The sequence below is a fragment of the Neolamprologus multifasciatus genome, chromosome 1, assembly GCF_963576455.1.
Source record: "Neolamprologus multifasciatus chromosome 1, fNeoMul1.2, whole genome shotgun sequence".
Classification (NCBI taxonomy): domain Eukaryota; kingdom Metazoa; phylum Chordata; class Actinopteri; order Cichliformes; family Cichlidae; genus Neolamprologus; species Neolamprologus multifasciatus.
In genome coordinates, this window is record NC_140439.1 from 26,319,209 (window position 1) to 26,346,798 (window position 27,590).

General features: G+C 39.2%; 1 protein-coding gene and 1 long non-coding RNA gene across 3 annotated transcripts in view; one reads left to right on the forward strand and one right to left on the reverse strand.

Annotated features, from left to right (window-relative positions):
- The first annotated feature begins 512 nt into the window (after window positions 1-512).
- spata17 (spermatogenesis associated 17) overlaps window positions 513-27,590 on the forward strand; it is a 36,564-nt gene continuing 9,486 nt past the window's right edge. For both annotated transcript variants that reach the window (XM_085174279.1, XM_085174353.1), the window contains exons 1-7: window positions 513-639; window positions 1,249-1,338; window positions 2,443-2,524; window positions 3,919-3,969; window positions 6,134-6,237; window positions 21,714-21,837; window positions 26,032-26,274. In XM_085174279.1, coding sequence (XP_085030405.1) covers window positions 572-639; window positions 1,249-1,338; window positions 2,443-2,524; window positions 3,919-3,969; window positions 6,134-6,237; window positions 21,714-21,837; window positions 26,032-26,274 — 762 coding nt within the window. In that variant the 5' untranslated portion in view covers window positions 513-571. The remainder of the gene's footprint in view (window positions 640-1,248; window positions 1,339-2,442; window positions 2,525-3,918; window positions 3,970-6,133; window positions 6,238-21,713; window positions 21,838-26,031; window positions 26,275-27,590) is intronic.
- On the reverse strand, window positions 12,460-15,328 carry LOC146525863 (uncharacterized). Its single transcript, XR_014876459.1, has 2 exons — window positions 13,425-15,328; window positions 12,460-13,391 (listed from the first exon to the last, which is right to left on the reverse strand). It is a non-coding gene; the product is annotated as an uncharacterized LOC146525863 (long non-coding RNA).

Sequence of the window (27,590 nt, forward strand, 5' to 3'; positions counted from 1 at the left end):
GGATGGAAGAAGTGAGGCAGCTGGCAGATCAATACACAGATCCACAATCTGCAACCATGAAATGGGCGCTTTTTAAAATCTCTTTTAGTTTTTTTTAATGCCTACTATTCTTATTACTTACAAAATGTTTTGCTTTGGTATAGTAAGTGGGAAGTGGTTTGCAGGACGAAAAAGAAAATGTAATTTTTTTCGTGAAGTTTTTATTTCTATCATGGATTGCTTTTGGAATTTATGGTTAATTTAATTATTTTTGTCCATTAAAGAAGCTTTTACAGCTGCTAAACAGCACTCATAGATAAACATTCAGCTCATCCATTACAACTCAACCATGACTCCATGAATGTATGTAGACTGCATATAAAATGTAAACTTGTTTGCATACAGCGTATGATATTAACCCAGTTCGGTTACTGGAATCTGTTTAAACGCTTTACAATAGTCGAAATGAAAGGAAATGGACACGTTAGGAGGAACTTTCCCTTTTCCTATGACTTTTGAACGCATCTGCAGCACCCTGGGAAACACCTGTGTTGTCAAGACAACAAGTAAACTCTCGCTTGAGTACACCGACATGGCGGAGCTGTTGAAAATAAAACGCGAATTTGAAGAGTTCCAAAAGGAATACTACTATAGAAACAGGTATGTATTAATGATTTACATAACTATATATGGATACGTTTAATTGCTTTATGAGTTCTTGTTAGCAGTTTAGCAGTCAGCATTTAGCTAACATCACCCAGAACTAAGTCATGCTACTGTGTATGCTAATAAGCTTTTGCGGTCCTGTTTTGGCGTTACAATGCAAGTTTTTGGTTCCCTAAGAATGACAGTAATGCTCAGAAGCACCCTAAGAGTAAGCCACACAAATGGGGCAAAAGCAAAGTTTAGCTGTGTAACTTGCCAGTAAAAATGTGTTGTTGTTTTTTGTTTGTTTGTTTACGTATGAAGGACTTATTATCGCCTCTCCAAAAGGGTTTAGCTAAAGTCAAAGGAAAGTGGCGTTTAGTCTCCAAATGTTGAAAGATTTTAATAATTGGTGTTATAATGAAGCTTAATATGCATTTTTCAGAAAATTCGTAAGTCAGCTATGATAACAATGTATTCTCTTTACTGTATATCGTGCATGCTATGCTGCCATGCGTAGTAAACTCCAATGGCCCATTTTGAGACAGGCGAAGATCCCCCTCTGCAAGCCATGTTTTGAATAGTAACATTAGTGTGATATATTTTTGTGTTTATGTATTTCAGAGAAGCTGATGAGAACAGAGAGAAGGAGAACCAGGCCGCCACCCAGATCCAGAGCTGGTTCAGAGGCTGCAAGGTGCGGGCTTACCTCAGGTATGGTATATCTCTGTGATCCGATTTGTATCTGTAATCCATAAAAAAAGACTTTTGGTGCTCATGCAAAAACAAAACAGACATTCATTTTATTTATCAATGTAAGTGTAGTTCCTTTGGAGTTGTAAAACACTCAGACAGGCTGTAAGAGTTCATATCAAGGGAAACCCTGATATTAGCTCACTACCATAATTATCCCACTTCCAGAAGTTTGCAAATGGCCTGGAGGAATAAATGTCGCTTGCACTCTATGCTCTTTTCTCACACAGAGAAATAAATGTCTCTATCTCTGTGCTTGTTCCCATACTGTGACCCTAGCACCATTCTGCAGGGTCAGCAGACAAACTTCCAGACAGTAGGTTAATTCAGATTACTTTAGTTAATTGATCAATGCGTTAAGTGGATAATTAGCAACAGTTTTAGCTGCCTAAGTGCAACTCCGGGGTTGTGCTAGCCCCACTATAAGCATTGATTTTCTGGGCATATAAATGGCCTTTTGGAAATTGATGGCCTCATTGGAGGCAGAGAATCGCAGTGGACTTGCATTTAGAGTATGTTTGAAGATGAATACAAATGTGTACCGCTGACTAAAGGAGGTGGAAGGCTCATCGGACATGATCGAAAAGCCTGCGAGAGCACGAATGGTCTATATATATGTGTGTGTGTGTGTGTGTGAGTGCATGTGTGTTTGTGACAGCTTGTATTTGTAAGCATAATGTTTCCCTGACCTTTCATTTGAGCCTTTTCACAACCTTAAATTTGTATGCAGAAAATCACTTTCTTTTTATTGTTTTCCCTAAAAAAAAGTTTATGTTAGGAAGTTAAATTAATTGAATAATTAATAAATTAATTCTAGATAAAGGTATTTTTTAGCTTATTCATAAATATGGAAACTTTCCATTTCATGCTTTGTTAGGATTGAGCTTTCTGGGGAGGGTTGCAGAATTGCTTAATTTCTCAGCTTAAACAACCTTGTTAATGACCAGTGAAATCTGCCTTTTACTTCCCTTACGTGTTTCTGAATAACTTTTTCCAGGGTTTCCTTCAGTTTAACTACTAAAAAAACATCCACCCAATCCTCTCCTCAATTTGATTTTATTACAGCCATCTGCACAAGAAGGCAATCATTATACAGAAGATATGGCGGGGCTTCACAGCAAGGGCACGTGTCAGACAAATGGTGAAGGTAAGCCAGTGCCTGGAACGACTATAGATATATTGATTATGCTATGATAGCACGCATTAGAATTCAATTGCTATATTCCTAAAGTCCCTGCGTCTGACCTTAAGAAATATAATTCACCCATTACACATTAGGAAATTAGCACTTTGGAAAAATGATGCATTATGATAAGGAATTCCATCTATTTCACAATTCTTGGGATGCATATAGAAAAAAGAAAAGAGTTGTGTATCTATGTGTGTATGTGTATGCTTTAGTAAAACAAGGCCCCATTTTCAGCATATTGCCTCCAACTGCTTCTTAATTGAACAGATTGTTGATACCGGATCCAATACCCAGCGCTCTCACGTATAATTTTCCTCTGGATTGAGTTTTGTAAACGTATCACAACAAGCTATTTATCATGCCTGTAAATTGACTGTTTGCTAAAGCATAACTGCCAGCCGCCGTTTGGGAGGCGTTCAAGAAATGGAAGGGTGGTGGTGGAGGGGGGGTGTTGAAATAAACAATGAAGGATGTGTCACAACACACATATGGGCTAAAAAGAGGCTGTTTGGTCTCATTTGGAAACAGACAAGCGCTAATTTGAATCACTCAAAATTGCCACAGTGTACTGTTTTGAAATTAGCCCTGAGAGATTCTACTCTTCACCACCTTTATCTCTCTCTGTCTTTTTCTCTCGTGCGGACCTTATCATGTGTAATGTGATGTGCACAAAGCCTCTTCTCAAAACATCAAGCTGAATTTACAACCTCCTTTCAAGTCTTTGTCTTCCATCTCCTTCCTCTTTTTCCTCTCTTCCTTGTCGTTATTAAAAAAGACGTTGAGATATGAATCCCTTTTATGGCCCACACTCCAGTTTGCTCCTGAAATGTGCTCCCAGTGGTTGCCTGGCACGTTTGGAGTGCGATGGCTCGTTGAGTATGTTGCTGAATATTCTCTGGCCTTTTTGTTAGTCTGTTCTGTGGCAGTGCTGTCATTGATTATGAAATCCAGAGGAGAGCGTTTGGCCGTCATACATCTCCATTAGCACGCTGCTTGACTACCATAGATTTTCTTGGCCCTTGTCTGTGTTAGTGTATTAAGAGAGTACTGTCCTCCCCTTGATAGAAAGTCCCACTAACCACTCTCTCTCTCTCCTTTTTTCTCTCTTTGTCTCTGTCTCTCTTCTGCTCTCTCTCCATCCCTCTGACTTTTTCTCGTTCCTCTTGTCTCTCTTGCTTTCCCGCTCTCCTTTTCTGCCCCCTTCCCTCCTCCCTCCACTCTACAGTGGCCCTATCTATGCTGCCTGTGCAATGTATTATGTATAAAGAGCTCTTTATCTTTGACGCCTGCTGTGGACAGATCAGAGGGTTGGGAGACAAGATGTAACACCATCGTTTCCTTTGTGTTCACAGGCGGCATATTTTATCATGAAGATGAATTTCTACGAGGAGATGGCGGTCAGGGTAAATATCACCACACTGTCTTGTTTTAGCAAATGGAGTGTCGTGGTGGGGGGACACTCTGTTGCTCTCTGTATGTGGGAGCCCCTGTGAGTAGCAGCCCATAAGCATCATACCTCTAAATTTCTTTAATCCTTTGTTGGCCATTTTTCTCCCTTTTTAAGTGCAGCATCATGTTGGTAATCCAGTATAATTTATTATTATTAAAAACCCTATAAAAATGGACAGATTTCTATTTCAAAATGACCTATCATATTTATGTCTCAAACCACAGCGAATATTTTATATATAACGTTAAAAACTCTGTTTTAGAAACTTTTTTTTTCACTTTGCTTAAATGCTCATGGCCCTGAAATACTGTCTTTATCCCTGAACACCTACTACTGTTCAACTCATAAATCATAGCTCTGTGGTTGTGAGTGATGCTTTGGCACTTTTACACAAGGATATTGCCTAGAAATCTTATATTTTAACAATTCCATATAAGCCTTCTCTTTTGGTGAATGGTTTCATGCCTAAACCATTAAAGGGTTTTATAGACCAACAAAAGAATTCACCAGTGTTTATTGAAGAGAGAGATTCACTGTCCAGCTGGAAAGAGATGTTTATAATATTTTCGTATTGGTGGAAAAGCCGGGGAACTGAGGGCTTTACGTTTTACACATAATAGGAACCCAAACAAATAAAGCTCCCCGCCCTGCTTTTACAATAAATTTCACATTATAGGAGAGACATAGATTCACAAATAATGTTTGACCCAGCTGTTTAGGTCACAGGGTGAAAGTTCAGAGGTGATGTCGACATGTGGTCCAAAAGAGAAGCTACTGAAATAAGAGACCTATGTTATCTATGAAAATAACCACAATTTCCTATAGGACACAATAGGAATTTTAATGGCGAACTGTGTTAAAATGACTGGTGCTTAGAGGTTACCAATGCGAGAAAGTACTGGGTTTAAACCCCAGAAGGGCCAAGTGAGCCTTTTCTGCGCTGAGTGTATTCTCTGTGTCTGTCTGGGGGTTTTCCGGGTGCTCCAGTTTTCTCCCACTGCCCTTGACCAAGGCTTTAGCCTCATATGTGAAATTGGTCCCTTGGTGTTGGACTGTGTACTGCCCACAGCGCCTAAAGAGAAGTCATGGGGCAAATCCAAAGACAAAAATTCTCAAAACAGATTGATTACATGTGACTTTAGACTTTAGAAAGTTCATAATAAATTAAAGGACAATAAGGGAAATACATGAAGTATCTGGCCTTTTTTATGATGCCACCTGTTGAAACTTTTCTACTATTTACACCAGACATACAGATGTAGTACTTAATACCTGCAATATAAGTCTTGATCCCACGTCTTCTGACACATACTCTGTACTTTCTCGACTTCAGTGTTTGTTCTGTTTCAATATGACCTGAACAGAGATACAAAAACAAATGAGAGAAAGACATTTTCACTTTTTTGCCAAATAAGTATATATTGTATAAATGAAGAAAAAGAAACCCACAAAGCACACCCAACACATACAATCATCTGAGAATCCCCTTGTGACATTTTCTTTAAATCAATTTTAACTCTATTTCTTTTTCTCTCCCCTCCTGATGTCTTTATCTTGGTGTGGTAGCTAACAGAGGATAATGTATTAAGGCCGTAATAGAAACCAGTGTTTACATGCCGCACCTCGTATTTGTATTAGATTCAACAGCATCGATTTCACTAGTCAACAAAGGTCAGCAAGAACTCGGGAGGCGGCAATTACTTTATTTAAAATTATCTATTGACTGGCAGATCAATGCTAATTCTCATTTTGCTCTTTGTTGTTTTTCCCTATCCTTTACTTCTCCTCTTCTTTCTTCTTCCCTCTTCTCATACCATGATTATTCTTTTACCTGCCATTGTTTTAATCTCCTAATTAGTCTGAAGGACGTCCGCCCCTTTGCTTTAAAATCGTCAACTGTTGTGTGTGGGTGTGTTCTGGCTAATCTGCAGCCTCCTCAATCAGTGTGGATGATGCAGTTAAATACATGGTGATGTGACAGTTTGACAGTCTGTCTCTCTCGTGCTGGATTGTCCCTCTGAAAGTAGGGATTGTATAGTTTATTAACAATGGTTTAAAAAGTGTCCTACTTAAATGTTACATTTAAACTTCATAAAAACTTCTGTAATCCCACACAGATCCAGCAGACATGGAGAGGATTCTTTGTGAGGAAGTATATCCATAACTTCTATGCACGAAAAAAGTATATGGAAGGACTTGTCATGAAAAATGAACTAGTCAGGTGAGAAAAAATAATTTCATTTATGAGACCTTAAGAGACCTGAATTAATTTTTTTTTTTTTTATTTGGTTTTATTTTCCTGAAACTCACTTGAAGTTGTGTTGCTTTTGTCTTTCTCACATGGCCAGTACATGTGTCAGCATTCTTCTAGATAGATTATAACTGATATAGTACAATATCTTCAATTAAAGGAAGCAAACATGGGGTACCTTTTTTGCACAATGGAATGCAAACTGGAAAGGAAAAAAAACCTAGCCTTAATATGTTCTGTTAGAACATGGTGTATCTTTTCCCACTGACTAGAGCCTATTATATAGCCTATCAATCAAAATGAATTGATTTGATTAATGTAAAGACAGTTGTCTGAAAGGTGTATTGTGTATGCTTAACCAAAACACATGACTGGAGTAACGGAAAAGGAAAAGTGAGGATATGAAAGAGACTGAGAGACAAAGAGAAGAGAAAGACAGAAGAGAGAGAGAGAGAAGTCCTCTAAAGCGCTTGAGGCTAAGAGAGAAGTGAACGATGTGAAGAAATTAAAAATTAGCCTCTGATTTGAACCGCAGCTCGTGCATTAATAAAACATCCTGCGCTTCAGGGCTTACTGCTAGAGATACACCATCTTTTATTTTTGACAAAAAAAAAAACATCACGTTTAGCTAATAGTCACATTTTTAATGTTGCTAATATATTTTACAGGAAAATATCTTTAGGCTTCCTGCTAAAATTAAATGTAAATTTGTTAAAGTGCTCCTTGGATCACCGACTCTCCCCCCTCACTTCCCCAGCAGCGTTTTACCTTTCCTCCACGCTCTTTGCCCCTTTTAGAAATAGGAGTGACTAGGCTGTTAAAGTCCATCATGGAAGAGTTTGTTGGGTCTAAATCAGACCCCGCTGATTCCAGAACTTATTCCCATGAAAGAAAGACAAGGCAACAGCGATCGATCTTTTTACTTGCAAGGGGGCCCTTGTCCGTACCTCAGTACATCACAAAATGACCTCCCCGACTGGCCCCTCTTGCTCCCTTTTATTGACAACGTTCACACAATAAACAATAGTTTACAACACGTACCTTCCCCACGTAACGCCCCTTGGTTACAAAGACAAGGCACTGTGTGTGTGTTATGTGAGAATGTGTGTGTGTATGTGTGTGTGTGTGTGTGTGTGGTCATGCTGCTGATCAAAAGGGTCGTATAACTTAAAAGCACATCCTTGGTCATGAAGAGGGCAATCTCCCCTCACCCTAGATAACACAATGAAGCCCTACATAGGGGAGGAAGTTTACCACATCAAACAGACCTTCACAGAGGGTGTTCCTGTGATCAGAAACTCTATTGCCCCCCTCCCAGAATCTTAAGGATCTGGGGAGGGGAGGACAGAAAGGATTCTTTAAAACTATGTACAAATGGCAAACATAAAATGACAATATTTAATAATTCACCCTGACATTTTCCTCCTGTTTTGTCATTTTATGCTCCAAATTATTCCTATGTAATATATTCTAGCCATGCACCTCATGCTTGACATTTTCAGCGCAGGCGTCATTTTATACACAGGCTTCTGTCATGTCAGTAATTTCAGTCATGTCATATTGTTGTAAAAGTACATAATTAACAAATGTATTGGAAATCATCTTAGTCAGCATTGATCTTATACAAGGTAAAATGCATCCTATACATAAGCAAATCAGCATCAACAATACATAAACAAGAATTAAATTTTTCAAAAGTGGATGCCACCAAGGACCAGACATTAACCAACCTATCCAGCCTTATGGTGCATCTACTCCTGTCATGTAATTCATTATGTATTTCTGCAAGTAAACAACTGAATATCAAAAGTCAAACAAGAAGAATCATCATTCTCAAAAATCATATGTCACTACAATCCAACTGTATACAGACATAGGCATTCAAACACATCAGTTGACTTCATTGTTTGTCCATATGGCTCTCAGCTAACTTCAAAGCTGTAGTCTGGTCAACACTCCTTTTTATGACTCCTATCAACCCCCCAAATCTCACTGTAGGCATCCTGTGGGGGTTAGAGTCAACTGGTGAGTTATCTGCATTTACAACTCTTCTCCTGTCCTGTTGTCACCACAGAAAAAGCTTTGTAAAGGAAATTGGATCAAGCTGTTTTGATCTTCTTGGCTCAAAACCTCAAGTGTTCATGATGTAAATGTAGACAAAAGGCTTCTTCTTGCAAAAGACAAAAGAATAGGTGATGTTGCACAAATTCCACGGTAAATCTTCAACTTGGACTAATCCATTGTCCTTTATGCACATAGGCAATCGGCCTGTTTCCAGTTCGTTTAGCTGTTCAATGTCCTGCAGCGAGTCATATTCTTTGAGTCAGACTAGCAGGTCTGACGTACCAGAGCAATTCACCTTCCCAGCTACTGGTGAATCAACCGTCCATTCAGGTTCAGAGCAGTTGAAAAGTTGGCAGTGTTCCAAGTACGTTTACTCCTGGATGGGTTGCTAAGGCAACCAAACAAACTGTCTCGCTCTCAGTGATGCTATATGGCCACAGTCCAGAAGAATGTATAGCCAATGGCATCACAAGCATAACCATTAGTCTCGTTCTTTAGGTGAGCGGTTGTGTTCTTAAACTGCCACCAGTAGTTGTTGAAAACCCATGTAGGTACTGGGTGTGGTTTGCTCTGTCCCAATGCGCTGCTGTCATCCCACTCAGGGTCCACAGGCTCAAGAAGGCGAACAGCACAGTCCCAGCCATCCTAAGTTGGGTTCAGGATCCGTTGGTTTCTTCACCAGGATTGAGACGAGAGGTCCTAGAGATATACTCCCCCCTTTGTACCGCTGGCCTTTTCACCATCACCCAGTGTCGGCTAGGAAGTGTGTCACCTTCTTGCAGTGCGCTTGATGTATCCATGTATTCCTTCCGGCAATCTTCGCTGCTGTGGTCGTTGTCAGCAGCACCCGATAGGAACCTTCCACCGCGGACTGGACCAGCACTTCCTCTCCATGGCCTTATCAACATCCAATCTCCAGACTTCAGACTCTGCTCCTGCAGAGAAACAGAATCATCTGGCAGATCATTTGTTCTCATGACTACTTTACTTTTAAACATTTCAAGCATCTAATCTGCTAATATGCTCTCTCTTCTGTTTTTCTATCATCACTACAGAAGACTAGAACTCTAAATGCTCTAACATATTTAATCTCAAAGAGTCAGACCATTCTCTGTTGGAGGAATCCTCATGTATATCTTAACTAATTCTATACAGTCTAACCATGTCCTGCCTGTCTTCCTAAGTCTTAACTTTACTGTTCTATTAGTTCTCTCTGCCTGCAAATGCAATTATTTTTTTAGTATTTAATAATCCTAGAGTGAGTATAACCTACTGCTGCCATTATCCCCCCTGTGGAGACATTGCAAAGCCCATGGCTCAAAATAGCAGCAGTCTTGTACAAATTATTAGGCAGTATTGGTTTATCACACAAATGATAAACACCAACCTGCAAACTCGCTTCTTCTGTAAGTCACAACTGTTTTCCTGCTGTAGGTGAGTGGCCTACATGTCTGCTGATGTTGTACTGCCAAAATGTTAACACCATGTTTACTAAAGCTGCCTCTTTTGCGATGTTATCTGCAAAAACTTTCCCTAATGCAACTGGATCTTTCCCTCACATGTGTGCTGCACATTTACAAACGGCAATTCCACTGGTTAATAACACTGCCTCCAGCAGATTTTGCAAGAGTTTGGTGTGTTCTACAGGTTTCCCTGTAGAGGTTGTCACACCTCGTCTCACTCACTGCACTTCAAAGAAATGTAATGTAGCAAATGCACACTGGCTATCAGGGTATATTGTTTCTCTGCAGCTTTACACGTTTCCGTTAAAGCTAGCATCTCTGCTGCTCAAGCAATATGAAACATGTTAGTTGTCCTGCATAGATAACTTTCTCACTGTCTACTACAGTAAAACCTGTTCTAGTCTGTCCATCTGCTGTTGTAAAACTCAAACCATCAACAAACCAAACCTTTCCCTCAACGAGTGGCACAGCTATTAAGTCATCCCTCGACTTACACTTCTTCTCCACGTGCTCTCTACACTCATGAGAAGTGCCCTCTTTTTTCGTTGGCAAAAAGGGTTTGACAATTTCAGAATTGTGCACCACTTTATGGTTATGTATGGTTGTCAGAGTAACAGTAACATTAAAGACAAGTGTCTTGTAGGTGACAGAAATGTAAGTTTAGTCTGCAGTAGTAAACATCTACCTCATGTGGAACTAACAATGTCAAAAGGTGAAATAAACTATTTCCTGAAACATTGTACAGCTTAAGCTGCTGCACATACTGATCTCACGCATGGAGGTAAAGCACAAGCAACTAGAGCTGATCTTTTAGGATAGTAAGTTACTGGCTTCACTTGTGGAACAAGTGCTGTTAGTTATTTTACAGTCACCTGGCATTCGTGCTGTTCACAGAACCACAAGTCCATCGCTGGACCTCCTCTGCGCTGTCACTCTTTGGAGTTTGGCACGCTCCCTCAGGTTCTCATGTTCCAACGCTCCTGGAAGCCCAGTAGCACAGCTCTCTGCGCGATGCTGCTGTGCTGGAGGTGATCTCTGATCCTCCTGAAGACTCTCTCCAGGCCTCAGCTTCCATCTTGTGGGCGATCCTCTCAGTCACTCCTTCTCGTTATGGCACCTCACGACATCTACAAATTAAAAAATGACACTCCTCTCTCCACACGGCTTTTGCCATGTGTCAACTCCCCAATGAGACCTGTACAAGAATGTTGCACAGTCTCCCTAAAATTATCTCCAGGGTTTGTCCCTTGGAGCAGCTTCACTCCAAGCTGTAACCCTGTGTAAAAAACATTAGTCAGCAATTAAATGTTCAGCTTGTTTAACTCGCAGCTTCAACCTGTATCCTAGAAGACAAAGTTTTAAAGTTAAAACAACCTCACATTTGCAACCAACTGCAGCTCGTAAGTGTAATAAAGTATTCAGCATCACAGAGACAAGTATCATTGTAGGTTTATTCTGAACTCATTAAACTCCTACTTTTTCCCATAATTTGTTCCAAATCATTGAACATCTCAATGTCATTCCACATTGTAATCAGTGACTTCCCTTAAGTTTGTCACTCACCATGAGCCCAAATAGTGGTCAGATAACGAGCATCATGTAACTATTCTGTAACCATTACCCATCTGTTCAATTGTCACTTGTCTGTCTGCTGAATCCTTTAGCACTCTTAAGGAAAACAAACATTAGCCAAACACACGGTTCATCCTGGTCAGGTGTCGGCCATCCAGATTCCAGAGGAGCTGTGAAAAGTCATAAAGTTAACACTCACTGTGGAAAAGTAACAATGGTCTCATCACAGTATGTCTCAAACTGTATTATTTCTCCCCTGTAATTTTCACATTTTCTCCAACATTCTCTCAACAACACAGTGTAATTCCATCATCAACATATAGCCTATTTCCTTCACACCAAATCTCAGTAATCCTGTGGTAGAAAAACATCATTAAGTTGTGTCCTGCTATAAATCACATGATCAAATCACATGATTAACCATCTGCTGTAAAAAGAAATGTAAATGTTAGCGCTGCGCAGGTGTATACACTCTTTCTCACAGTAATCTCTGTGAGCAACATAAGGTAGTGAATAACACTCCCATGGTAAATTCACAGACACAGAAAATTTTAAACTAAAAAGGTTAAATTTGCAGAGTTCACATAGTCATGTGACCCAAGTTTCCTCCTGTGGTCTCCTTCTGCTCCTGTAACAGAGACACACACAGAGATACATCCACACCTTTGTCAGGTGGGGGTTAACTTCACACAATGGTGTTAAGTCAGTCAGTCTTCTCAGCTTCCCCATTTATTTTAAAATTCTCACTCAGTGATTCTTTGCAGATTGTGGAAATTATCGTCGCATTCGTTTCCACACTCAGCAAATTGACGTCATTTCAAAAAGAAAAATAATTTAGACTGGATTTCCTCGTTGAATCCTTTTGGACAGGAACTTGTTTCCTAATTGTCCCAAATAAGTGGCTTTCTCCTGAGCCCATTTTAATTTTGGAGAAGCTCACTTTGCAACAGTTTTCTCGACGACGCTTCGGTTCTAATCGTGCAGATTTACTCAAACAGAGATCATCAAACAAACTTCAGTGCACCATGAAGTAACAAAATAAAAGGAAATAAAGGAAATAAAGGAAAGGAAAGGAAAGAAAGGCCTTGTTTAAGTCATGACACGCGTTCTTCATGCCAGGGGGATAAATCGTAACAACCCAATTGGCAGGCTCAGCTTAGTAACAAAAGATAAATCAACAGCCAGTTTAATCTCAAACATTTATCCAATCAGCCATACACACAACATACAGCATAACCCTGTTGTCTTAGCACATAAGTTTCTTCTCATGTAACTAAATGTGTGCCATGTTAAAACTTCTTCACACACCAGAAACTCACAATCAGCTCACTCATCTAAAACCTCTCATCAGCGTTCTGTTTTCTCCTCTATGATGTAACCATCTGTCCTCCTATAATATTCAGTCCACTAGTCTATGTATCACTTTCATCTTACTAGTGACTTGGACAAGATGACAAACAGAATCTCATGCTTAAGGTGCTGTCTGGTCTTCATGAGTATCATTTATTGGGTATGTGTATGTAGGGTTAGTATAGTTAATGCATTTTCTGTATGCTTTCGTGTTCCTCTCTCATCACACTTTCATTAATCTCATCACTGCTTAAAACATCACACATCTCTCTCTGTTTTTTTTTTTTTTAAACTACTTTTCTCCGAACAGAAAATAGCATTACAGCTGTTTCAGACGGAGAAACACCAAACACTCTTCATGCTGTCATTCATCCACACAACTATTTTATTTCTTTTTGTCCACTGGGCAGGTGATCTGCAGTATCATGTCTGCCCCAGCTGGATACCTTTTCACACACACCGTGAAGTCAAACACACTTCTGCTTAGATCACAATTATACTTCATTAATTTTCAACGAGATCTGCATCTCCATAGGGCAGGGTGTTATCACCTGGCCCTTTACCTGTGTATTGTGTCAGGGATGGATATGTGGTTGTAACGTTTGTGTTCACTAACTTTACTTTCTGTTTCCTGCCCTGCCTAGTCTGTCTTAGACTCGATGCTGCTCCTAATGCCTCTCCATACTCAGCCTTTAATTTCTCCTCTGCCTCTGCTCTCTCACACTCTTCTCTGACTTTCTTCCTGCTAACATTCTTGCTTCTCTTCTCTTTTGAACCTGCTCCAGCCACAACTTAGCAACTGCTAACTGCAATTCTTTCCTCTGCTTCACTTTTCCTGTTTTACCTGCTACACTTACAGCTATTCTTTCAAGCACTTTACTCTTAACTTCCACTAATGTCCCTTCAAATCCATATTTTTCACGTCAACAACCTACATACTGCGTGCTGCCCGGTAAAAATTTCTTCATAAATTTTACATCCCCTCCTAAGGCAGACTTACACATTTTATTCCCCATTATAACAATTCTTTTGTTTGCGGCAGGTAACACCTTACCTCAAAACCCAGGCTATGTGTACACAACAGGTCACAAAATTACGTTAACACCGCTTTAGGTTTCCTTTTGTGTTGCTGCGTTCACTTTACTGGCACTCACACACGCATACATTCATTCACACTTTTTAAGGCCTATAATCCTAAACTATATATATATACCGCGGCGAGCTCTTTCCTCCTTATCTATTGGTGGAGAAACCATACACTCAACGCACTTATCTGCGGAGTCCTATACACTCAACGCACTTATCTGCGGAGTCCTATACACTCAACGCACTCATCTGCGGAGTCCTATACACTCAACGCACTCATCTGCGGAGTCCCTTTTTATTTTATAGAGCTCTTTCCTCCTTATCTATTGGTGGAGAAACCATACACTCAACGCACTCATCTGCGGAGTCCTATACACTCAACGCACTCATCTGCGGAGTCCTATACACTCAACGCACTCATCTGCGGAGTCCCTTTTTATTTCTTTAATAGCCTGCGACCTTCCCGCACAGCTCTGAGGGACCTGCGTCCGAAACGCACAGTCCAACGCACTCCCGTGCCCGCGTGAAACCGCGCAGCTACGGGGCCGTTTATTTCTTTAATAGCCTGCGACCTTCCCGCACGGCTGGCGCACTCACGTACCTGCGAGAACCCGCACGGTCACGTAGCCGCTCTCTATTGTTTTAGGTTCGCGTGAAACCGCGCAACCAGCGCTCCCTGGACTCGCGTGAAACCCGCGCAGTCTCAGTGACGCGTTCCTATCTAAACTTCCACATTCATTCACACGGTTACAGAGACGCTCTCTGTTTGCTTACTGTTGTGTTGCGTTTCGTTCACAGGAGAGTCCAGGATCCCGTCAGTCGCCGTCCACGAGGGGAGTTAAAACGCTATCTCGCCGGCCTGGTCGCGACACTTCAGGCTTTATCAGGCGTGTCCTCGCTCTCCTCAGTGTACGGCAAAAATTCTTGGGCTCCGGCTCGAAGGACCAAATAATGTTGGGTCTAAATCAGACCCCGCTGATTCCAGAACTTATTCCCATGAAAGAAAGACAAGGCAACAGCGATCGATCTTTTTACTTGCAAGGGGGCCCTTGTCCGTACCTCAGTACATCACAAAATGACCTCCCCGACTGGCCCCTCTTGCTCCCTTTTATTGACAACGTTCACACAATAAACAATAGTTTACAACACGTACCTTCCCCACGTAACGCCCCTTGGTTACAAAGACAAGGCACTGTGTGTGTGTTATGTGAGAATGTGTGTGTGTATGTGTGTGTGTGTGTGTGTGTGGTCATGCTGCTGATCAAAAGGGTCGTATAACTTAAAAGCACATCCTTGGTCATGAAGAGGGCAATCTCCCCTCACCCTAGATAACACAATGAAGCCCTACATAGGGGAGGAAGTTTACCACATCAAACAGACCTTCACAGAGGGTGTTCCTGTGATCAGAAACTCTATTGCCCCCCTCCCAGAATCTTAAGGATCTGGGGAGGGGAGGACAGAAAGGATTCTTTAAAACTATGTACAAATGGCAAACATAAAATGACAATATTTAATAATTCACCCTGACAAGTTGCTGCTATAATATAACACAAAAATGAGCACACACAAAGACATGTCAACTACGTTAAGTATTCTGACCAGACACTGGCATTATTTTGCTTGTAATGTCTTAATGAAATTTAAGACATTACAAAAGTACAAAAAAGAATTCATAGTAAAAAGTATTCATAATCAGGCCAAATTTTAACCACACTGTAATAAAGCTACAATAAGGAAACAATCAGACCATTGATCTGAACTGAACATCACTTCATAGGACTAGATCAGATTAATTCAGAAGTATGCAAGATATAGCTTTTAGTTTGCAAGGACCTTGCCTAAACAGTATATGCATATACTGTGGCTCCTGTCTCTTTGCACCTTTTGCACAACTTACAACAGTTAACAAAAATCATAGGAATTGAAATTTAGAAACAAGGAGCTGTAAGGATAAAGTGACCAGCTATGTGATGCTATTTCCTTTTAGGATTCTGGTCTTATGCTTTTGTTATCAGCTGTGATACATTCACACTCTTACTCATACACACATTTATGCAAAAACACACATGCACATGCAGCCCCTCCTCCACAGTGGTTTGGGGTACGAGGTCACTTTCACTTCACTTAATCACATGTTTATTTAGTGCTGCTGGGGTCACGATCAATTAACGCCGTGCCGGCATTTATTTAAAATATCCTTTCTCTGTTAGCTGCTAAGCCCTCGGATTGCACACTGCCTGATCACTAACCCTGCAAAGGTCTGCTTTTTAATCCATCACCATGCTCCCTGCCTCCGCAAGTGTGTCCGTCTGTCCATCTGTCCAACCACTGCATAAATTAATAAATTCAAAGTCAGATGAATGATCTCCATTTATTGAAGGCTGATCAGCTGTGCATGGTAATGATGCAGGAGTATTGCATATTTTCCCTTCACTGTCTTTGTCCTTTTTCATTCTGATTCTCCATTCCAATCTCTTTCTCATGACAGAGCTATCCAGTTCAAAACCATCTGTATCATTTCATTAGGTACAACTAATCCACGCCACTTACACCATCCTCTTTTATCCACCGCCCTCTCTCCGCCTCCCTTTCTTAATCTCTGCCTCTTGCCTCTCTCTTTCTCAATCTATTTTGTTCGATATCTTTCTCTCTTGCTCTCCTTGCCACAGGTTCACTATGCTTTAGTGTCCATCCTCATTCATCCTTCCTCTCCTTCTGCATAGCCTAATGAAGTCAGGACCCCAGTGCAGTCCCCACTCTGCCACAGTTTTCCTTGATACCCCAACAATTTATCACTTTGTCAGGGAGACACTTAAAGTTCCTGGGCTTTAATAAGGGCATGCTGTGGGACGATGGGGGCAATTAGGAAAGCGGAGCAAGTCCGCTTTGCATATTTACTAAATGTGCTGGTGTCATCGTTGCTGCCACTAGCACGGCCTGTTGACTGCATGAATTATTCCTCTATCTGCAATAAACAGCAGGGTAATTATTACTGCCATAATCAGATAAATAATTCTCCCTGTGATGTTGCAACAACATAGTGAAATCTTTTTACTTATCCTAAAGAGTGCTAAAAAAGGAGGCTCAGAGAGAATTTATGGACTGTCACTAGGCTGAAAAGCACAAGTGTTTTCTTTTCTTCTTTTCTTTTGTGCTGTGCTGTGTCTCTTCATCTGTCTACTTTTTTCCTGTCTCCCTTCATTCCAGCCTTCTTCACTCCTCCATCTCTTGTGTCCCTCTCAAGGACATTCATGAAAGGAGAGCTGCTATGTCGGAGAGAGTGTGGGTCTGCCCTGCGATCACTCTCCCCTTCTATGCGTCAGTCTTTCTTTTACTGCTTTTCCCTTCTGATCCAGTTTGGATGCAGACAAGTTCTCTCTTCAGTCTGATTGGATTTATATATTCGCTATGTGTGTGTCTGTTGAAGTTTAATGTGGATGCACTGCTACTTGTCTCTTAAGAAAATTACTTTGAGAGTGAACAGTGGACAAAAGTCTGTAATATATTTGAAATTATTTGGTTTTTTTCCTCTCAGTTTATTGAATGTGGATTAGGGATATTATCAAAGCTGGGGTTAATTGTTTGCTTAAACACCTTTGGGTGGCATTAGTTTTACTACTTTAGCGAATTAGTTAATCAATCGGTCAGTCACTTAAATGGAAAGGCTATGTTATGAGGGTGTTCAAGGCTCAATACATTGAGCTGGCCACTGTCTAAATTGACTGGCTGACTACCCTCTCATTGCCAGCTATTGAATCATTCAATTGGAGCAATTAAAACAGCCAATCAGGTCAAGCCTCCATTAAATATTTAGAACCTGGCCAATTAGCTGCTCTGGTGCTGGCCTGTATGACCGAAGGTGTGGCCTGCTGTCCCACAATGCCTCACTCTCTGATGTTCCATTACTCCTTGATCCCCTGTTTTGAACCAGAGATTAAATTATTGAGGAAGAAGTGAGAAATGTGGCTGTATTATATTAGACATTTAAATAAGTTAGAAATCCAGGGTGAAAATGTCAGTAAGGGTTTCAGTCATTTAAAAGCACTTCAGGTATGTTTGATTAACTTGTCCAGCGGTTCAGCAGCCATTAAACATAATCTCTAGCCACAGTGCTTCAGGAATACAACATGACAGGCTTAGCACATTATATGTGCCTAATGTTCATAATTGTTATTCAGTTTTTATTTTATGTCATATATCTATTTTATTGTCACATAATCTAAATGACAGAATATCATGATTCATGAATCATAAATATATTTATTAATATATTTATATAATTGGTGTTTCAACACCAATTAATGAATGAAAGTTTGAATATTTTTGTGACATTATTGTATTATTTAATTGCACATCATCGCATTTCAAAATTGTTCATGAATGATTATGTTTAGCCCTTTGTTGCACCTCCAGCAGTGGTACAGTATAGTTTAATGTTACTGGGAGTAATGCAGTGATTTTTATCCGGCTCACTGCTAGTTGTGTGGCACGAAGAATAGCGTAGATGCAGCTTTGCACAAACAGCTGGAGAGAGACAGAGAGAGGCACCAGGGAGTTTATTTAATTTCTTAAACATGAAAAGATAGGGGACTACCAAATCAAGGTTCACATAGAGCAATTAATGATTTATCCTGTTGTAATTAGGTATCAGCTGTAAAGCTGCTTTTTTATCTCCTTATTATAGGTTAAAGTGTTCTTTTTTTACTTTTACCTTTTTTTGTGTGTAAAATATTTAATATGCATAGTACATTACATCAAATACTGTTAACATGAACTGTTAACTGATAATAATCAATACATTAGCTCAATTTTTGTTTCTGTTGTTATAAAAATAAATGCACAAACAATTCCCCATAGTTGGGCCTGGCTTGGGATCAGTTTAAGGCCTGAAAATGCACTGTAATCCTCTGAGGAACTAAGGAGATCGATTGCTGTAACTTTAAAAATGAAATGCTTTCTCTTTATTGCCTTTTTTAAAATTTCATAATGTGACTTTTCTTTAAGAAACTAAAGCAAGAACTTCTGTAAAAAAAAGACATAGTGTAAATGGGAGCATATTTGACTTCAAATTCTATGTATGTAATTTCAGCATTCTTATGCCTTTTCAGATATGCAAGTTACTCATTTTGCACACTAATGCACTCCTGTACCATCAGTATTGCTGGCCTTTGACTGTATGCTGAAAACAAGCATACAGTCAAAAGCAAGCGTGTCTCTCTGATTTAGCCTGGAGGATGTGCTTTTTTTTTTTAAATAGCTCCAAATGACATTTTTTTACTTGTATTTTTGGATGCTTGAAAGAATAATGTTCAGTGACCACAATTTATGGAAGAGTTACTGAGCTCTGTACCGTGTCAGTTATTCTGAGAAACTCTGCAAAATTGTCACCGTTTTAATGCAGTGTTGCCTTAGATCCAGAAAACTGAACTGGCCTTGTCCTTCGGACACAGAGGTTACTCTATATATTGCCCAACTGTACTTCTGAAAGTTTTGGGACCTATGTTTTGTTTTTTTGTTTGTTTTGGTTTTTTCGTTTGGGGGGGGGGGAGGGGGCGGGAGTAAGGGAGCAGCTGAAAGTGCCTTTGAGTGGTCCTTTAATGTTTTCTTAAAAAATTAATGTGATAGCTGAGAAAAACTTGGTTTTGTGGTGACTTCTCTCATACTTCCCTTACTATGCTGGTTCAGATTGTTCAGATTTTTCCTATTATCTATCACCTATAACTTTATCTATTTTTAATGTATTATAGTAAATCTATACATATGTGTGTATATACATATGTGTATAATTTTGGTTAAAACTAGCAATTAATTTTTTTTCTTTACAAGAAATTTGTTTAGGCTGATAAACCAGACGTAGCACATGTTCCAGAGCTGTTCCAGAGTTAAACATAGTGTTTCTTTCTTTCTTTTCACTTTTACTCAGTCAGTCGCACACACATTTATAAACACAGACACACACGCGCACACACACAGGCGCGAGGGCATGTGCTGCTTGCTGAACAGGGCTAACGAGGGTTGTATGTTGTGGCGGCTGGTTGGGTCGACACAGATCGAGGTGCCTTCAGCCGTTACAAATCTGTTTGGCTTTTGTCCACTACAGAGCAATTAATAACACTGGGGCTGGGGGTAGGGAAGCAAAGGTCACTCATTGAGCACCCCCCCCCCCCCAAACACACACATATATAGATACATATACACATACAAGCAAGTGTACATTTAGTATAAAAACAGATACACATTTGCATATTTATGATAAATGCACAAACTGCTACATTCTCAGTTAAACTGTTTCAGCCCAGAGACATATGTATGAAAATATGAACATATGATAGGTCATGATCCCCTGACACATTACTACAATCTTTTTAAGGTGCTATTAAGAATTGAGCAAACAGAAATGACTACATATATACAGACATGCACATAACGTGGACAACACCGTCCCTAAACCAGGACTTTAAATGTTACATTAATAAGTAATATCCCTGTTAGCTAGGTGGACAAATAGAGGCCAAGCAACCTCAATATTTACTCCCCACACACCTACACTATATTAAATTACTGTATTTAATATTACACAAATGCACATATTTAGATTCACTCTTCTTCTTTACACACCTGCAAGCATTTTTCATTTATTTTGTAATTGAGTCTGGTGCTGAAGAATGAATGAGAAAGCACAGGCAATGGGAATTTGTTGTGATTTGTTTTTAAATGTCAGTAGCCACAGAATGTGTTAACCTCAGATTACTGACACACTTTGAATACCCTGATTCTTCTATGGAGGATTGTAATTGAAAACAGAAGTTGGGTAGAGGGGGAAAAAAACAGCGGAGAAGAAGTAAGGAAAAAAGGAGGGAAACAGACACGGGATTCTTGATGAGCTATGGTTAAACTCTTATTGGTATTGTGCTCTTGGAATTAAATTGGTTTTACTCCTGCTTTGTGTGTGTGTGTTTATGTTATGACGACATGTGTGTATTTAGTAATTGTTTCCAATTCCCCTTTTAAGTTATCACCACTTTGTAACAACATTGCTGTGTGGTTGTGGAATTAAATTGCTGTGTGTATGGGGTTTTAATGCATCCCATTTAGCCAGCTTCGCTTAACAGATGTCATAGACAGACCTGTCCTGGCTGCCATGATGAAATATATCAATCATCCTCCCACTTATAGCCTCTTACGGTCTTACTTTGCCTTTTTTTTCTTCTTCTATGCAGTGTCATTCTGTTGTTTTTGCCCCAGAGCTTCTCTGTCTTTCCATGTATGCCTCAGTGTGATTAGGTAGTTTTTTTCCTTCATCTGAAGGACACTTTAGGGAATTGTCAGCTTTACGACCAACAACTGTTTCCCAAATACATAATAACACATGCACAGATGTACTTGTCTGAAGTTTACACCGTTTACAAGTTATTGATTTATTTGGTGTTAAGATATAGTACTTCGTAAGGTGAATCCTCAGAAAATGTGTAATATAACACATTAATGTAGTATTAAAAAAACATTAAGCTTACTTGTTAAACCAAGTGGTATAGAGTTAAATGTAATCAAAATACAGAGTAATGTGCATTTAGTCATTGTCATTCACAAAACATACTGTACATGAGTATATAAATATGATGAGTTATTTCTACTATATGAATTATAATGATTGACAACTTAGGAATCGGAGAAATTATGTCTTAACTGTTATTTTTTTATTTTATTTTTTTCATGCTATTGTTCACGTGTTATTGTAAGGTGACCTTGAGGGTCTGAAAGGCGCCTATAAATAAAATGTATTATTATTATTATTATTATTGTGTAAAATGATTTAAATTTATTATACATGTCTAACTAATGCATACCTATTGTAAAGCCTAATGAATCTGAAGTGCAAGAATCTTTGTGTGTGGTTTATGTTCCCTGCAGGAGGGAGCTTGATCAGCTGGAAGAACTCCAGAAAAGGGAGAGAGAGTGTCTGGATATGGTGAAAGAGCACACAGCCAAAGTCTATCAAGCTCATCGGTTACATCATCTCCTCAGTACAAAGCAGGTGGGCTTATGGAAACACAAACACATTCACTTTTGCACACATTTTACAACATGTTATAATGATTAGACTAATATTTAACCAGAGGGAAATGTACATATTAATTTTATGTTAACCAGAGCTACATGAAAATAGCGCAGTTTAATAAAAATACTGTAATTAATAAAAAATTGTTGGACTAGTGACAGTAACACGTATTGACTTTGTAATTCCAAAGTGACCTTAACTGCGGTTATGTATGGATGCAAAGTCACTTCAGATGACACGAGAAATGCATCCTTGTGGATTGACTTCACATTTGTGTAGCACTCACCCATACAGCTATGCACAATTATGTGTATGCTCATATACATATGCAGGCACACACATGGGCATTGACCTCAACATTACAGAGAGGTGGGTTCCTACAGAAACTGGCTACACAGAGAAATACCACAGACCTTTTCCTTTCTATTAGTCAACAGAAGTGGGCCGTGTGGAGTTCAGTTGTGCATGTGCAAACATAAGTGTGAGTCCTCACGGTTGTTCTGATGTGCTCAGTCTGATGCTTCCCATGGCAAAAGTGTGCACATTTGTAAATGGTAAATGGACTGGTACTTATATAGTGCTTTTTTACTCTATTTGAGCGCTCAGAGCACTTTTTTTTACCATATGCATCATTCAACTATTCACACACACACATCATGCTTTTCTCTATGCCTAAGCATTTTTAACTTGGCAGCCACACACTCTTAGTCCAGTGGATGAATTGGAATTAACTCATTGTTTAGTATCATGCCCAAGGATAAAGCAACAGACTAGAGAATCTGGGGATCAAACCACCATCTTTCCAGTTAGCGGGCGAGCCATTCTTCCTCCTGAGCCACAGCTATCCTTGTGTTCATATGTGTGTGGCATCTACGCATCTTTGTGACTCCTCACTGTGATAATAATGAAGACAAAGCACAGTGGTCACTGTTGATTCAGCACTAGCATTCTGCTTGCTCTCTCTCTCTCTCTCTCTATTTTTCTTGTGTCTTTACAACTAGCATCATCATTACCTGTCTTGCTGTCTACTGTCCTCAGACATCCCATGTTCACCGAAGACGCATACATACACAAAATTTTCACACAATTGCATGGAGTTGATGTAAGCTGGAATGAGGTTAAGTTCGCAGTTTTTACACATCAGGCTTGATTCTTAAAATACTTTAACTCGTGGGTATCCACATAATTTGTGTTATGTTTCTGTAACTCTGTTATCGTTATTTTTAAGTACACGCTAGAAAGAATGAAAGTTTATGTGCTCTTCTCCGCCCTCTGTCCATCTTTCTCTATATACTTCCCTCTCTTTCCCTGCATATGGCAGGGGACTCTTTCCCTTCGTAGCTCTGACCTTGTCAGCAGTGAATAGATGGCTCTCCCACACAGTTCATCCTTTCTCACTTCTCAGACCCCAGCCCACACACACACACACACACACACACACCAAAATACACAGACTCACATCCAGCTTACCAAAAGGCCCCAAGTCCCTCTGACAGAGACAGAGATGCTGTGTTCCTGGGGTCAACATCATTGCTCTTCCCGTAGCTAGGTTGGTACTTGGTACTTTTTGGGCTTATGTGTTGTGTTTGTGTATTCGTGTGTGTCTTTAGGGGTGGTGAGATTTACTTTTGTTTATGCGTTGTGTGTATCTGTGTATTTTGCTGGCTTTCTGTCACTTCCTATTTGACTTGTGTACTGTCATCCCTAAAGCAGAACATTTCTCCTGTAGTTTCAAGCAATTTCCAAGATACTGATTGGTGTTGATCATATAAACTATTCTTATGACTACTCAGTCCACACTTTTAATTAGTTTACTACTCTATTGGGGTGAGGCATAACATTTGCTAATTTTGTTTTTTATCTATAAGTAAGAACCTTGTTAATATAAGTGAGGACACTTATTATTATTGGTTGTAGAAATATATTTGACAACTGATTCAAGATATTTTTGTTCTCAAGAGGGACCCTATACATGATTGATTACTGATTTTGATTATTAGTGAAAAGTTGCCCCACTGTCACAGCTAGCCTGGGACCTGTTTATCTGTCACCACTGTTTTCGACTGCAACTGGCAGTCTAACAGTGGTACTTCCTTTGCTTTGAATGTCCCCTGCAATCTAGAGGAGTTCTCTAATGAGAAGAATGAGTTTACTGAATCAGCAGAGCAGAGCAAGTACTACTCTTAACAACTAAAATCCATGATGGTGTAGTTGTCCTCATCAGAAGTCCTAGTTTGGGATAAGATTCACTAGAGGTGCATGTAATTATATTGCTTCATTATTTTTTTCCCATAGTGTACTTGACAAGTAAAATATTTGCAGAACACAACTTTTTAAATGTTACTTTATAGTGTAAGATTCATCTAAGAAAGCACACGTGTATGCATATATACATGATTACATATATGCGCATGCACATATTCTGCCATTACATATAGGATCTAAACCTATGGGAAACTATGACGTTGTATAATAACTACTTTCAACTACTCCCTTAGTCACAAGGAGTTTTGATTTGGTAGATTTTCACATTGGATGTCCTTCCTGACACAATCCCCCAAGTTGTTTGTATCAACACCACTATTTTTTGTAAATAGGTACGTATTGTGCTATTATCAAGCTGTACCTACAATCCAGGGTCAAAGAAATTGCAGTGAATAAAGTGAAATTTCTTTCTTTTTTCTTATAACGCAATGGATGATATTTAGACCAAAAGTGCTTATGATCTAATAGTGACACATTTGCTATTTTACTAATTTGTTAATATGTTATTTTAGAAAGAGCGAGGTTTGGGTGGATGTAGTTAAAGCTGTATGTGTTTCTCCCTCTCCCTTTCCCTCTTGTTGCAGTCTTTTAGAGTGGAAAGCAGTGTTATTAGCATATAGAACAGGGACAGAGTGTTCCAACTCAAAGCTTTGGTCTGGTAATTAAGACACAGGCAAAAGAATAACTGTGGTTTGAATAATTATCATCAAGGCTGTCTGTGACAAATCTGTACCCCAGTTCAGAATTAGAGAGGCACAGTTTTATGTATGTGTACTTGTGTGTGTGTTTAGGATTTTCATCTATCCATTCTTCTATTCTGTATTCATTTAAGATAACACCTTTTTAAAGTGGGGATATTTGGGGGAGGTTAATATGGATTACATGACCATTGATAGGGAAGAAGGCTGATGGAAAATTTTAACACAATTGATGTTTAGTAGCTAACAATTGTTAGTTTAGTCCCCGAGCCAGCAATTCTGAGATTTGATGTTCCTCTTCATAAACTGAATTATTTTTTTCTCCAAAATCTAAATTAAGTTATATATATTGATTTAGTACTAAAGCATCCATGTGGACAGCCAAGTGCTTCAAAATCAGTGCCCCAAAATCATTTTCGCTGTATGTCTATATCATTCCATAGAGTCTGTTTTTTTATTTCATATTTTTAGGTGCAGTACATTGTTATTAAATGCTGCTGAGCAGCATTTAAATGCTGCTGCATGTCTTTTAACAGGTGCTAGAATGTATGAACATATCACTCCAGTTTTAGGAAATTTACACTGGCTCCCTGTTGATTATCGTATTCATTTTGAGATTCTTTTGCTTACTAGTTTTAAATGGTATGGTGCCCAATTATTTAAGCAAACTTTTCAACATGTTTAACCCCAAAAGAGCACTGAGATCGTCCAGCCAGATGCTCTTAGTACAACCAAGGTCTCGATTGAAGCATAGAGGAGATCGGGCCTTCGCAGTCGCGGCACCTAGACTCTGGAATAACTTGCCAGATGATATTCGTACTTCAGAGTCTATTCAGTCTTTCAAATCACATCTTAAAACTTACTGTTTATGTTGGCTTTTAATTCAAGTTCAGTTTGAGCACCATCAGGCTTGTTTTATGTTTGTTATGGGTTTTTTTGTTTTCATGTTATACATTGTCATTGCCTCATCTCATTTATCTGTATTTGCTTTTCTATTGTTTTCTCATGGTCTTAACTAATTGTGAAGCACTTTGGTCAACTAAATTGCTTTTAAATGTTCTATAGGAATAAATTTAATTTGATTTTGATTCATTAATTTAAAAAATGTAATTACTAGTAAGAAATACATTTTAATCTAATGACTTTAAAATCCTAATTTAATGTTTTCACGCTTTTACCCCCTCTCTCTCTTTTTCTGTTTCCTCAGTGCCCAGGGGTCTTCAACTCTCCATTCAGACCAGCTCCTCATGAGATGGAGCTGCTGCTGAGGCAGCAGGTCAAGTACCAGGCCCCCACCAGGCTGGCCTCCAGGGGCAAGGCTTGTCTCTTGGGCATCCCAAGCTCAACAAGCTCTAGTTTCCCTGAGACTCTTGGATCCCCATTGATCAAAACCTCTAGAACTTACAGCTCCAGGCCCATACTGCCTCCCATTGCCAACAAGACACAGCAGGTGACGGTGGTCAAAACGTTGCCTATAAAAGACATAAACAACTAGAAAAAAGATAAATACAGCAGTATAAAAGCAGATATACAAGAGATGAGATGTGATCTGTGAAAAACTGGATTCAAGCATGTTCAAGAGGTGAAACAGACTGTTAGTTTAACAAAGTATTATACTAATTATTAAAGCCTCCAACATCACCTTCCTTCCTCATGGGGGATGGTTCTTGATGAAAGCAGAGATCCTTTAAAACTCCTTTTAAAGAAGAATGACATCATTAAAGCATGGCAGACAGCTCTCCTGGGGGCTACTGCATAGAGTCGTTTAGTGCCTTTATTTCAATGAGTACTCTGTGGGACTATGTAGTTATGTGTTACTATATTTGTGCACCACAGTGTTTGTGTGTGTGTGTTTGTGTGTGTGTGTGTGTGTGTGTGTGTGTGTGTGTGTGTGTGTGTGTGTGTGTGTGTGTGTATTTTAAAATTGCATGCACAGCTCTGACTAGTGGCCCACAACAACATGATATGCGCTGTGTCAGGTAACGATTTAACTGTACAATTATCCACAATTTTGTTGTACAGGTACAAGACAATAAAGGGCTCTTCTGTTCTAAATGTAGACTAATACACATTCACATACACATTCTACTTGAATTTGAAGTTTAGATGTATGTATTTGTTTCTGTATATTACAGATATATATGGATAATTTTGTTAAATTCCATGGAAACATGCATTATATTTCCATTAAGCAAATAAGCGACATATATACATTCAACAGAAATTTAAATTTAATTTGATAAATAATAAATTTAATAAATTAGTATTTTTCTGATCTTATATGTTGTGAACACATTTTCTTCTTCTTTTTACAGAAATTGTTTTAACAATATATTGCTTTGTCCAAAATGAACAAGAATAAGTGTTCATTTTAAAGAGTAAATTTTCATCAAAGACCTTTGGACATATCATAGAGAGAAAAGCACAGATGTGCCACTTTTTCATATTGAACTGTCACATAATTATGACAGTTACCAGTCAAAATGTGTACTATATTAATCCAGTGGCTGATAAAAATAGACGAACCCTGAGTTGCCACTATTTGAATATTTACTTTGGTTGTTCTCAACTGAGAATTTGTCTTGGTTCAGTAAAGGATAATCCAGTGGTGTATTTGTGACTATGTGTCATGTGTCTGTGTTTGCATTTGTGTGTATGATGATGATTTGAGTGCTATTGAAGGGCAATATTTTCCACTCTGTGGCTCTTTATGGCAAATTGCTTTCCCTAGTATTAGTTTCTAGTAATGTAAAACATAAGTGAGCA